This window comes from Amphibalanus amphitrite, unplaced genomic scaffold (genome assembly GCF_019059575.1).
Source record: "Amphibalanus amphitrite isolate SeventyFive unplaced genomic scaffold, NRLGWU_Aamphi_draft 000473F_arrow, whole genome shotgun sequence".
NCBI lineage: Eukaryota > Metazoa > Arthropoda > Thecostraca > Balanomorpha > Balanidae > Amphibalanus > Amphibalanus amphitrite.
In genome coordinates this window covers 30,623-43,757 of record NW_024881967.1, presented here as the reverse complement: position 1 = coordinate 43,757, position 13,135 = coordinate 30,623, and the positions used below count along the sequence as shown (strand labels likewise).

General features: G+C 51.5%; 1 protein-coding gene across 1 annotated transcript; it reads left to right on the top strand.

The window, feature by feature from the left end:
• The first annotated feature begins 269 nt into the window (after positions 1–269).
• Positions 270–12,752, top strand: LOC122392183 (polyamine deacetylase HDAC10-like). Its single transcript, XM_043386786.1, has 14 exons — positions 270–445; positions 2,161–2,348; positions 2,639–2,822; positions 3,007–3,104; positions 3,629–3,796; positions 4,061–4,253; positions 4,387–4,446; positions 4,777–4,973; positions 5,312–5,577; positions 9,061–9,136; positions 9,525–9,618; positions 9,912–10,053; positions 10,491–10,636; positions 10,885–12,752. The coding sequence occupies exons 2-14, from the start codon at positions 2,212–2,214 to the stop codon at positions 11,335–11,337; spliced, it is 2,214 nt and encodes a 737-aa protein (XP_043242721.1). The 5' UTR covers positions 270–445; positions 2,161–2,211; the 3' UTR covers positions 11,338–12,752.
• The last annotated feature ends 383 nt before the right edge of the window (positions 12,753–13,135 follow it).

The following is a 13,135-nucleotide window of genomic DNA, read 5'->3' as shown; positions in this document are numbered from 1 at the left end:
TGAACAAAATTCCTGCTTTCTTGTCTCTTCGGTTGTTTGTGAGTGACGACGTCTCTGTTTCAATTTTGTTTTTGTTTTATAAAAAAAAAAAAATCAGAGGTAAGGGGACAGAGGAGAGGATAGGTAATATCATAAATATGGCAAAGTGCATGGTTTGCATGTGGGCAGACTCGAGGGGGGCAGACTGAAACGGGGACTGAAACGGTAATGAACTTTGCATGCTCGAGAGCAAAAGTTGTGGCCGGGGCCGGTGCTGCGTTTGCGCGCGCGTGTCTGTCCGTGCGTGGAGGTCAAACGAAGGAGGAATGGGGTTATAGGGGATGGGCATTGACACCGGTCACCGGGCACTACGTAGAGGCTCAGCTCCACACTGACACTGGTGCATTGAGATAAGAGGCTCAAGATTTTTATAGGTGTTCAGTCAAGTGAAATTAAGGACCTCAAAGTAAGGCTTTTTTCATTATGAACCAAGCTGAAGCATACAAGATAGAGAAAAGAGGGGTATTTGCTTTCTTACACCTTGATTGATGCTTTTGGTGGAAGTTTTATGCATGACGAAAAATGTGTCGGTGATGTAGATGTGTTTTGACATGCTCGTGCCTTGTGGTCCATGAAGAATAACATTTGCAGTTTCAGAAGCGTGATATCAAGGATCCAGGATGCTATGCACATTGGGTTACGATGCACATGCCAATGTGCAAAATTTACCTGCATTACAAAGATTATCAAGTTTTTGCTTTTATTGTGCTCTGCATTTCAAGTTTAATTCATAGAGTATGTACCCCTAGGTAGTGTAAATTTCCTTTGCATAAGTAAGGACTCTTTTTGATCATCTTAGACTCCAGAATGTGGATCCCAGGGATCCTCATCCTATGAGGATGGTCATATGATTGTAAAATTAGTAGATATAATGGACATTAAAGGATCTACCTTGTATGTCTGTTGTGCCCTGGATATGAGGTAACTTTTACTGGTGGCTTTGAGTTCCAGAGAAGGCTGCTGAAGCACAAACATATTGGATGGTTTGATTTACTGTAGAAGAGTTTCCAGCACCGCAGTTCGCATACCCTGTCAGCTTGTGGTCATAGGAGTCTGTGGTGGTTGGAGTACCTACTGCTCTGAAACAGGGTCTGACTCATTGGTCGAAATCTGATTAGTTGACATCTGGATCTGATAGTCTAGGTTACTGAGACCAGAAACATGCCTCGTCCAATGTCTACGGACCAATTCCAGGAAGCATAAGCTATCCACATTCCACATACCCGATGTGCCGTGCCACACGCAAGAACAGTTCACCATCAAAGGCCCTACAGGCGTGCTGAAGAATGTCATCATAAATCCTGGGAACCGTGAAACAGTATGTTTAAACAAATTGGTTTAAATCTATATCGGCTCATTGGCGTTTGAACTACATATCTTAAACCTGAAAAACCAATGATTTTAGGTAAAACACAAATAGGGCATAGGGGCATAGGTGATAGGGTAGGTAAGGTGTCTAGTCTCCCCATACCTCAATATATTGAATTGATAACTTTTGAGTCGCTTTTTTTCGCCGGAAATTGTCCGGACTCCAAATCTGGCCGCTCCACCCTGGTCGGTGGGGATTAGTATGGACTCTGACCCCATCTCGTGTTTATTATTGCCGGGTTTGTTTATTATTGCTGGAGTGAGCGGCGAGAATGATCTCGATTTTCAGGGAATCGGTCGCAGACGCGGGTTTGCGCCTGCCGAGCCCGCATAAAAGCGCTGGCTGAGTGGTACTGTTGTGGTTTGCCTGTGGTGGTGCGTGGGAGCTGTGTCGAGTGGACTGCTATAGATGATAGCGTATAGTCATCATTGGGATAATCCGCATTTTTGTAAATATTCAACGATAGAGAATACATTATGTATAATGTAGTGTTAAAGAGATAGTATGTTTTGACTAACAACCTTTTCCCAACTTTCTTCTCCTTACCCGATTCATAACCCATTTTTACCACCGATACCAGAATCCCTGGGCTCATTCAATCAGTACCCCGTGCTGTATCCAGTATCCCCATTGATTCCAACCTCTTTCTATCCCAATGACATGAAATCTACCCCGACTTAGCACGACATGCCGACTGGATGTTGTTGTGACATTGTTATGAGTTATGACTTGTTTTTCTCACTGTCTGGAAGGTCGCTAGCTGTCAGTCCACTCGTCATCTCGTTGCGCTGAGGGCGGCGGCCATGGATGATCTGTTCCCGGCGGTGCGCTCCGTCGCCACGGGCCTGCTCTACGACGAGGAGCTGATGCTGCAGCACCGCTGTCTCTGGGACCCCGAGTTCGAGGAGTGTCCCGAGCGGCTGCGGTCTGTCCTGGGAAGGTGAGGATTGGGTGACAGGGAGTGTGGGCTTTGTACAGGATCACTGTACTAGTACTTTGTATTGAGGTTTCAGGTTTATGCGTATTTTGGTCACACTTCATTGTGAGTTCGTACATATCAGCATGTCTCGTATTTCAGATGTGACCGACTGGGCCGCTGATCTGTGCTTTATCTCGATGTCAGGTGTCGTGAAATGTAACGTAACGTGTAGCCATGTAACCTGTCAGTCGCAGCAGGTCATGCGCCGTGGGATGAGTCATGACCGTGACCTGACCATTTACCGACCTCAGGTGTCGGGAGCTCGGTCTGATGGAGCGCTGTGAACGCCTCCCGTGCCGGCCGGCCACCGAGGCCGAGCTGCTCATGTTTCACACGCAGAGCCATCTGTCGACGGCCGCCGGAACCAGTGGTTGTCGCGACGTCGAGGCGCTGCAACAGCTCTCGTCCAAGTACGACACCGTCTTCTTTCACCCGGTGAGTGCATTGGAACGCTGGACGGTGTCTACTTAGTACTTAGAGCAGGTGTGAGACATGCAGAGTGTCTTTTTTAGAGTGCAGTGTTTCTGTCTCTAGCAGTGTCCCGTGCCACTCTCCCCCGCCCTGTCGGCTAAACTAACACCCCACCCTCCGCTGTCTGTGCCCCGTCACCGCACCCCAGTCCACGTACAAGGCTGCGCTGCTGTCTGCCGGCTCCACGCTGAGTCTGGTGGATGCCGTCATTGACGGCACAGTCAGAAACGGGATGGCGATTATCAGGTGAGGAGGAGGAACGGGAAGCTTCAATCTAGGGGTGGGATGGGACTGGGCCGAGCACAGGGTGGGTTAATCAGGATTATGGGCGGGATACATTACGGTACGGGGAAGTTTATCTGAGGTGATTGCGAGTCCGATCTCATCTAGTGTTGATGGGGCTATGATCGGATACGGAATAGAGTTAAAACGGGGTTTAGTATGACACTAAGGTAGGGACATGAATGGTTTGGTAGAAGGGTGGGATGTGAGTTCAGGTGAGTTACAAACGTGTCTGTAGATTTTTAACGACTGGTTTTTTTATGAATTGGATGATACACCATGGTAGGCTTTATGTTTATCGTTTTGTTTAGACATTACAGCATCTTTTTGGAGGAGATTCGTCACACACAATTTATAGCATATCCCAAATCACCAGATAACTGGATTTATCATCTCTGTACGATTATCACTCAGCCCCAGCTTTGATACCCCTCCCGATCTCCAATCCTCATGTTCTCTAACCCGCCCCACCCTCTGCCGGTTCTCAGGCCACCGGGCCACCACGCGGGGCCCTCTGAGTTCAACGGCTACTGCTACTTCAACAACGTGGCGCTGGCAGCACTGCGCGCGGCCCAGCGTCGGCTCAAGGTGCTCATTGTGGACTGGGACGTCCACCACGGCCAGGGCACCCAGCGCGCCTTCTATGACGACGACAGGTCGGTCAGGGCTGATGGTGACTTTTGGGGGGAGTGAAATGACTTCATCCATTGTGAGAAAAGATTCTTTGTGTCTTTTTGTAGCTCTGCAGACAATTGTACACCTTCTGTGAACTAGTACTTTTATTAACTGCATTGATTTTATACCAGCTCACCATCAGAGAAGGAATAGTTCATGGACCTTATGGGCGTATATCAACATCTGAGACTGACATCGCTCCTCTTGCGGCACCCCTTGTGACTATTCTCTCACATCTCTGTCAGGGTGATGTACTTTTCCGTGCACCGATACGAGCACGGTGAGTTCTGGCCCGGCCTGCGGGAAGGAGAGTACGACTGCGTGGGCGACGGCCCCGGCCTGGGTCTGAACTGGAACGTGCCTCTCAATGGCACCGGCATGGAGGACCAGGACTACCTGGCCATCTGGCACAGACTACTGCTGCCCGCCGCTTATGAGGTGAGGAGGGGAGGGGAAAGGGTGGAGAAAGGGGGTAGAGTAGTGTATGTGCGTGTTTGTGAGTGTAGCCTTTGCTCTGCAGTTGACACATGAGGACAAAGTATGAACCGCTGTCTGCCCCGTCGTGTTTCAGTTTGCGCCGGATGTTGTGCTGGTCTCGGCTGGGTACGACGCGGCAATCGGATGTCCCCAGGTGAGGCTTTAAATAATCTGGTCAACTTTTTGCGGCTCTGGTGACGGGATCGGTGACGTTTTGCTTACAATGCACATAATCACTAATAAGGTAAATGATTATCCCAGCAAGAACGCTTCAATGGACTTTTGAACTACTGACTTTCTTCAATTTGGTTCATATCTGATTCGCTGCTTTTGCGTGTATCCATCAAGCTTTCGGCTTATATATGAGAGCTTTTGTATTCATTACCTGACATTAATGTATCATTTTGAGCTCTGTACCACCGCTTGCACCTCTTCCGCCGCCCTGTTGACTTCTAACCTTTCCCCTCCGGCTCGGTACCCCCAGGGTGAGATGCGGGTATCGCCGGCCTGTTTCGCGCACCTGACTCACTCTCTGATGAGCCTGGCGTCTGGCCGGCTGGCCGTCGTTCTGGAGGGCGGCTACTGCCTGTCCTCGCTGGCCGAGTCGGCCGCGCTCACCCTGCGCGCGCTGCTGGGTGACCCGCCGCCGCCGCTACCGGCCCTGCTGCCGCCCTGCGACAGGTCAGACTGGGAACCGCTGTGTGTCCGTCCAGAGGATGGAATATTGAGAGGCGGCAGGACAACTGAGAGACGCTGGTGGGAGAGATATGATGGATTGTATCAAGCGGCTAGGGCTGAGGGAAATGCTGACCCATTTACTTGGAATTATAGGGCAACACCTGGGATGATGCGAGGGAAAAAGTCGAAGGCTTATCCATACGACTTGTTAACAACCAACGTCGCATGATGTTACTTTTTTTCGATGCCATGTTTTAACTCATGGCATCGAATGTATTGACGAGAACCACCCTCGGTCCTGTCTGTCTTGTCTAATCTCTCATTCTGTACCCACATTTCAGTGTGGAGGAGACCATTCTGAACGTGGTGTCTTCCCAGCGGCGCAGCTGGGGCTTCCTGACGCTGTACGACACGTACCACCCGGCCCCGGGCGGGGGCGGCGGCGGGGGCGGCGCGTCGGCGGCCCCCGACCAGCACATACCGGTGGTGGAGTACCGCGGCGACCCGCCGCCCGCCGACGCCACCTACCCCACGATCGGCGCGTGTCCCGTACAGAGCGAGGAGGAGAAGGAGCGCTACCGGCGGGAGCTCGACCAGCTCAGAGAGGGTGCGTGAGGAACAGGGAGGGGACGGTGGGGTGGGAACAGGGGTGGGTGAAGGGATAGACATAGACATAGACATTTATTTCGCTCAAGATCCGACAATTTCGGGTTTTCACTTGCGCACGTCCGGTTGGTAAAATTGCACTAAAAATAGGATAACACATGTACCACACACCAACATCCATCCACATAAAATTGGAGACACATGCATACACGCATGGCTTAACTCTTTAGTCCGGTTCACGCCGTACAAATCGGTAGAGTGCTTTCCTGAATGAGTCGTGATCTCTTCTGCCCTGGCACACATCATTGTACATTTGTACGCCACTGTACGCAAGCTGGCGCCTACCAGTCTCTGTTCGAATGGCTGGTAGTCTCAGCCGATTGTTCTGTCGTGTCTGGTGGTCGTGTTCGTGCTGGCGGTCTGCGTCCGTGATAATATCGTGTAATGCCTGGGGAAGCTCTGATGCCAGCACTTTGCTGACCATCTGGACGCGGTGGTATTGAGCAAGTTGAGATGCTGTTAGCCATTTAAGGTCTTTGAGCACTCCAGAAATATGTTCAAACTTTTTCTTTCCGCTGACCACTCTCGCTCCAAAATGTATGATTTTCTGTATGCGATGGAGTTCTGTTTTTGTGCACGTGCTATAGATGGACAAACAGTATCTAACGGCAGACATAACCAGAGCGCTGACCAGTGGCTTGAGCGAGGTTTTTGGAAGGCTATGCTTTGCATGCGTCAGCGCAACCAGAATGCCACTGCATTTTCCTACCACGTGGTCTACATGATCTACGTATGTCAGGTGCCTATCCATATAAAGTCCTAAATTCTTAACTACGCGGGATTCCTCGATGGCTGTGCCGCAGAAGTTTACCGATATCTTCGGCTGGTTTTTCAGCATCGCCCTCGTTCCGAAAAGTATCATTTGCGTTTTCGCGGCATTGACCTTCAGCCGGTTTTCATTGAGCCAATTTGCGAGTTGATCGAGAGCGCGTTCGAGAGTTGTGATCATCGCGTTAAGATGTTTCTTTGGTCCGGTTATAAGAAGTTGGGTATCGTCTGCAAACTGAATAACTTCTACATCATCAACGTAAAGCCCAATATCATTCACATAGATGGCGTATAGAATACAACTAAGAGAACCGCCCTGGTATACAGATACACCGCTGTCATTGGGTAAAGTGTCGGACATGATCGGCTCTCCCTCACCCGCACTGACTTTGACCTGTTGAGAGTGGCCGGCCAAGTAGCTCGCGAACCAAGTCACATCGATGCCATACAGTGCTAGCTTCGTGAGTAATCGCTGGTGGTCTACGCTGTCAAAACATTTAGACAGGTCGAGCAACACTAAAATGCTAACACTGCCTCCGTCCATCGCTCGATAAATGCGCTCAGTCACTACAGCTAAAGCGGTCTCTGTAGAGTGCGACGCCCTGTAGCCATGCTGGTGGTGTGTGAACAGACCGTTGTCTCTGAAGTATTGAGCCAGCTGTTGCTGCACGACGCGCTCAATCACTTTCATTGGAGCTGGCAGTACAGACACAGGGCGATACTGAGACGGTTGCGACGGTTTGGGTGTTTTGGGTAACGGTGTGATGACTGCATGTTTCCATGCCGTTGGTATTTCGCCACTAGACAGACTAGAGTTGATAATATTGAGCAAGACAGGCCCGATACCATAAAAGAATTTCTGCATCATTTGCACACTTATACCCTGAAGACCCGTGGCTGTCGATGGTTTCATGCTGTGCACGACAGTCATCAGCGTATCAATGTCCACAGTATCCACCTTAAACTGACAGGTATGGACCCGTGGCAGTCTCACCGGCTGGGTGCGAGACGGTACTGGCACGCTATTGGCAGTCTCTCGCCCCATCTGAGAGAAGAATGCATTTAGTGCGTTTGGTGTGACGTGCGGTACATCACAAGCTCCCTTTTTGTCGCCTATAATCGGCTTCAACACACGCCACATTTTTGCAGGACCTGCTTTCTTGCACTCATTCTCTAGATAGGAGGCCTCGTCTGACCTGATTGCGGCTCGGCACTGGCGGTTGAGAGCCTTGTACCGCTCGCGTCCGGCGGCCGATGTATCTGTGAGCGCACGGCGCCGGCTGGCCATCAGGTCACGGGTAGCCGCGGTCACAGGTAGCGCCCCCTGTGGTCTCACCCGCACTCGCCGTATCGGTGCTACCGTGTCCAAGGCTCGGGTAAACACGGCCACAAATGACTCCCACGCCGCCTCAGTGCTGCCACTCAGCCACACCCCGTTCCAGTCAATGCGCGACAAGTAGACATTGAACTCGGTTGAGTCAACGCTGCCCAGGCAACGCTTTCGGATAGAGACACTTCTGTGGGCGCGGCTCTTGCAGTTTTGTCGTATCATTATCCTAGTGTAGTCGTGCGGGCCTCCTAAATGGCACCGAGTAACACCGGATCTCACAACGTTTCCGCTCTGGCTAGTTGCGATAACGTCAATCAATGAGGCAGCTGGTCGGTATGTTGGCCTTTTCAAATTGACAGGCACTAGGCCGTTCAAGCGCAACACTTCCATTAGTCTGACGCCCGGTGATTTGTTCTTCAGTAGACACGCGTTAAAGTCACCTGACAGTATCACATGCTTGCGTGGGTGAGCTGTCATCATGTAGTTTAACTGGGCGTTCAGGTCATCTAGGTCTGCAGTTACTTGATGTACCGTGTTGGTGGGGTGTCTGTAAGCTGATGCGAACAGGATCTGCCGACCATTTCCCGACTGTATCTGCGCCCAGATTATCTCCAAATTCGACTGTTCTTGATTTTCTGTCACTGGTGTGGGCAATATCACAACCTTGAGTGTTTCTTGCGCCAAAATTGCTACACCGCCGTGGCCTGCCGCTAACTTGCTCTGTTTAGGGCGGTCGGCGCGGTAGAGTTGATAGCCCGGGACATTCAGCAGTCGGCTCGGGGTGTTGGTGGAAAGCCAAGTTTCACATAGCCCGAGTATGTGAAAACCGTATACATCTTTGATCACCGCACGCAGATCCGGTAGTTTGGGCTTTAACGATTGGATGTTGAGCTGTCCGATTATCAGCGCCCGCCGGTCCGTGTCGCCGTGTCTCGCCCAGTTAACACCGCCGCGATTGGGCAGGATGGACCGGATCGAACGCCACTAGTGGTGTAAGGGAGTTTTCTCATTGTCGGGACTGTACTGGTTTATCAGTAGATACGTCAAGGGTGTAAGCGTAAACACTGTGGGTGTTTTCGTAAGCATTTTGAGGAAAGAATCTCCGAATGATAGCCCCATTCGACCCTGAAGTGCAGTGGTCGCAGTGGACGTTTCGGGTAGTGCAATTGCCCTGTAAGCATTATGTAATATGTATATACAGACTAACTCAGTCACTGGTACTCGCCTGTGACGTTTGCTCTGTTCTTCAGATACGAATCTGTCTGTTTTGCCGTGTCATCTGCTGGTGTCTCAATGCCCGCTTGTGACGGTCGTTCCGTTCCACAGATACCGACCTAACTGTGGCCCCGTGTCGTCTGGTGGTGGCCAAAACGCACCACCATCATCCCAACCCCATGAACGGGTGAGTGGCTCAGCGCCAAGCCCTTTTAGGTCACCGCGCTTTGAATTACCACGTTTGTACGGTGTGCATTAGTAAACATAATTGAGTTCATATTGAATGTTTGCTTTGAATACGTATACAATTAATTGTGTAGATGTTGGTTCCCCTATCTGTACGACACTCCGCTGACGCCTACCCGGCTGTACCGTACCGTACTACAGGGTGATTCGCTCCGAGTCTGTGGCGGCGCTGATGCAGGGCTGTCTGGAGGACGGGACAGTACAATATCCCATCTAACCCTCCCCTGCTCTACAGGGTGATTCGCTCCGAGTCTGTAGCGGCGCTCATGCAGGGCTGGCTGGAGGACGGGACTGTACAATATCCCATCTAACCCTCTCCTGCTCTACAGTGTGATCCGCTCCGAGTCTGTGGCGGCGCTCATGCAGGGCTGCCTGGAGGTCGGCGGCGGAGCAGACGCCTGTCAGGAAGATGGAATCACTGAGGTCAGACGGAGGGAACAGATGGACTCGGACGGGCCGCGACGTTCAAACGTTATTGGTTTATGCGTGTATGTTACGAGTTATATGCCCATCTTCCATTGTTCAGTTATCGTAGTTGCAAACACGCAATCAATCAAACTGTGTGTGAAATTTCTTTCTTTGTTTTTAAGCTGTGTGTGATTTCTTTTCTTCTCACCCCTCAGCCCTGGTCAGCAGACTGCTGTCCTCCCGCTCCCCTCCGCCCTGTGTATCACGTCAGTGCCCTCTGATAACCAGCCCCTGTGCCGCACCCCCAGGCCATTGACGCCGTGCTGGAAGATCGGGCCGTGGCCGGCTTCTGTGCCTGTATCGAGCCGGACGGACCGGCCGCGGCGCGACACGCGCTCTCCCGCTGTCAGCGCCTCCTGGTGGTCGACTGGAGAGACTCGCCACTCTGCGGTCAGTGTGGGAAGGCTGCGACAGCGGCGCGGGGGACTGGTCGGTGGTTAGGGCGAGCTGTCTGATCGTGTTGTATTTACATTTTACACCCACTATGTTATCATTCGTGAGGTTGGTTAGGGGACAGCAAAGGTTTTAGATAAAGAAAATCTCAATGTGAATTGATGCGAAATATCTCGGAAGTCGGAACAGCTGTTTTTTTTTTGTATTGCGGTTCGTGTTGCAAGTTGACGGCATAGAAGCTACATCATCGGATGAAGCAGCCTCCCACTGACCCTGACCTCTACCCCTCTCGCCGCAGTGGCGCCCGACTGGGGTCTGATGGTGCCCTGTCTCTGACCTCTGACTGTAACCTCTCCCCCGCAGTGGCTCCCGACTGGGGTCTGATGGTGCCCAGTCTCACTGACCTCTGTATGTCACCTCTATCTCTCCCCCAGTGGCTCCCGACTGGGGTCTGATGGTGCCCTGTCCCTCGGACGCCGAGGCCGTGGTTCTGACCATCTCTGGCGGCGGCTGTGAGGTGGTGAACCTGCACCACGATCAGAAGACCACCGCCGAACTGTCGCCGACCGTCGAGCCGCTGGTAAGCAGTCGCGGAGTCTTTTGTCCTGTGATTGCCAACCCCAAGTGGCTGCGGAAGCTGCAGCTGCTGCCCCCTGTCGTCGATGCATTCAACTTGTCCTCTGCTTCATCCTTTAGCGGGTCTTTGTTTTAATGGCTCCTTCGGTGACCCAGTGTCCTTTCTCTGGGCTCTGTCTCGAATCACCTTAGCGCGCTGTGTGTTTCGGCGGCCCTCCAGCTGACCCCCGCGTCTCTCTGCGCCTCTCTCAGCTCTCGTGGGCGGGCGCGGACCGGATCCGCACGCCGCTGATGCTGGAGTCGCCGTCCCCGGACGTCAGCTGGGAGTCCGGCGAGGCTGTGGCGCTGCTGACGCAGCTGCTGCTGCCGCTGGCCTACCAGCTGTGCCCGCAGCTGGTGCTGCTGCTGGCCCCGGCCGTGCCGCCGGAGTCGGCCGCGCTGGCGGAGCACGTCACCCACCACCTCCGCGCGCTGGCCGGCGGCCGGCTGGTGGTGGTCGGCTCGGACGCCTGTCTGCCGCCGCTGCTGGGCCGGCCGCCGCGGCCGCTGCCGCCGCTCGGCGCGCCATCTCTCGCCGCGCTGGCGAACCTGCGCCGCGCGCTGCGCCGCCAGAGGCAGCACTGGCCGGCACTGGCCGAGATGAAGAGGGTGCCTGAGACAGCGCTGGAGGGGAGGAAGCCCTCCACCTACGAGCCCTTCCACTGAGCTCCGGCAGAGCGATGGGCACAGGCTGACGGTTTCGAGGCAGGATGATTGTGCTGGGAACCTTGTGCCGCGTGCCGGGGAGAGTGGAAAATAACTTGCCATATTTCCTTTTGATATTATATACTGCATGATAAATATTTACTCGAGCAGTTCCGATGCAATGCAATATGTTTTGTTCCAATTCTCCATGCATTTGTCTCGTCAACTATGTGCTTTCAATGTTTGGACCAATATGGATGTATGCTTGCTAAATCTATTTGCGATGTACCATGCGCGGTCAATAATGGCCGACAAATAATTATGCCAATCATGCGCAAGTACTTAAAACCATTGCGGGTATTGTATGTAATTTCCCAGCCCCGGTCGGGAATATATGTATATTGCAAGCGAATGGTAGCGTTGTAAGATCGTTGTGCTGGTAGTTATGAGAATGGCATGCTTAGGCGCCATTCGATTTATAGGCGTCAGTAGGATTAATGCTAATGCTAATGCTAACATTTGCTTTTGTAGAGCTTGAGTTGTGTACTAAGGCTGTGTGGTTTTGGGTTGTTGGATTCCTTTGTGAACGAGTGTGCTTCGTTTTAAGGAGGTTTATTGAAGTGTTTGTTCTCTATTCCCGGTAAGTGCCGTTTCTTTTTAACGTTCCTACGCCCAGTCGTATAACATTGTGTTCATAGGATAACGTAGTCTAGTCTGTAAAAAGACAGTTTCTCCCAAAAAGACAAGTTTCTATACTATGCCGATGCTCCTTTTGCGTGCCTATCGGATTATTTTCTCGAGTATTCACATGTTTGATATTGTTTTGTCGAGTCCCGTCATGCTGGTACTTTTACGTCTGTCCGCATTGGGCATTAGGTTCCTCGGGCTATTGAGTGAACGTTTTTGATAGATTGTGCTGTAACTACAAAGACAGAATAGCGATTCTTTTCCACGAAAATCGTGCCTCGACGTTCTTTTGACAATTATTTCCGATGTCCAATGACTAGTGTTCCATCTGCAATCAGAGCGAACGATAATCAAACGAAGCCGCTCAAATATTGAACCCCGCCGAAGTTTTCCTGATAATGTATGCGTGTTTATCGTTCCTATGCTGCAGACATTTGTCTCCGCGTCAATGTCTTCAGAATTCAGCTTCGTCACACGTCATCTTGTCACGTACGCAGAGTCCCGAGCCCAGAGTGCGATGCATTTTGTTGACATTTGTTACTCCGATGTATATCTATTATCTACCGCTGAATGGTATTCCGATGTTACCGATCTTATTCTGATGAGAGTTTGAGCCAGTCCGAGACTCCGATGAGTCCATGATCATCAGAAGCCAGATTGACGCAAACTGGTGTGCCAGTGAGACGCCAGTCGCCGGCTTGATGTGCCATTGTTGACGTCAGTTTCGGAATACACAGCAAGCTGCTTTATGACTTTTATGTTGTGTAGACTGAAGTTTGGGATCGCAGACGGCAGATGGTTAAGCTTTGTACGGTTGCTGGCGAGTATGGCGCCAGAGGTGCCGCTGTTTTGGGTTGTAATTTTGTTTTCAGCATTTGTTTATTTGTCAATGACTAAACACGGCATCCTCAACAGCCCACCTCAACAAATTGCCAGCCGCTGCAGCGGCTGTACGCTGTACTGCGCGCTGTACTTTGTTCTTCTGCAAACGGATCCATCCGTGTATGACATGCGCGATCGCTGATTAGATGAGCAACGAACGGCGAAAAAAATAACGGGATTGTTCATTGCTGCAGATCGTGAACAAATCAAGCAATCAAATACCCATTTCTGTAGGTAGAAATGAAAAGGC

Coding starts and splice junctions, on each gene's coding strand:
- LOC122392183 (XM_043386786.1), top strand. CDS start 2,212: ATGGATGATCTGTTCCCGGCGGTGCGCTCCGTCGCCACGGGCCTGCTC. Junction 9,137..9,524: donor CATCCCAACCCCATGAACGG/GTGAGTGGCTCA, acceptor CCTGCTCTACAG/TGTGATCCGCTCCGAGTCTG. Junction 9,619..9,911: donor AGGAAGATGGAATCACTGAG/GTCAGACGGAGG, acceptor CCGCACCCCCAG/GCCATTGACGCCGTGCTGGA.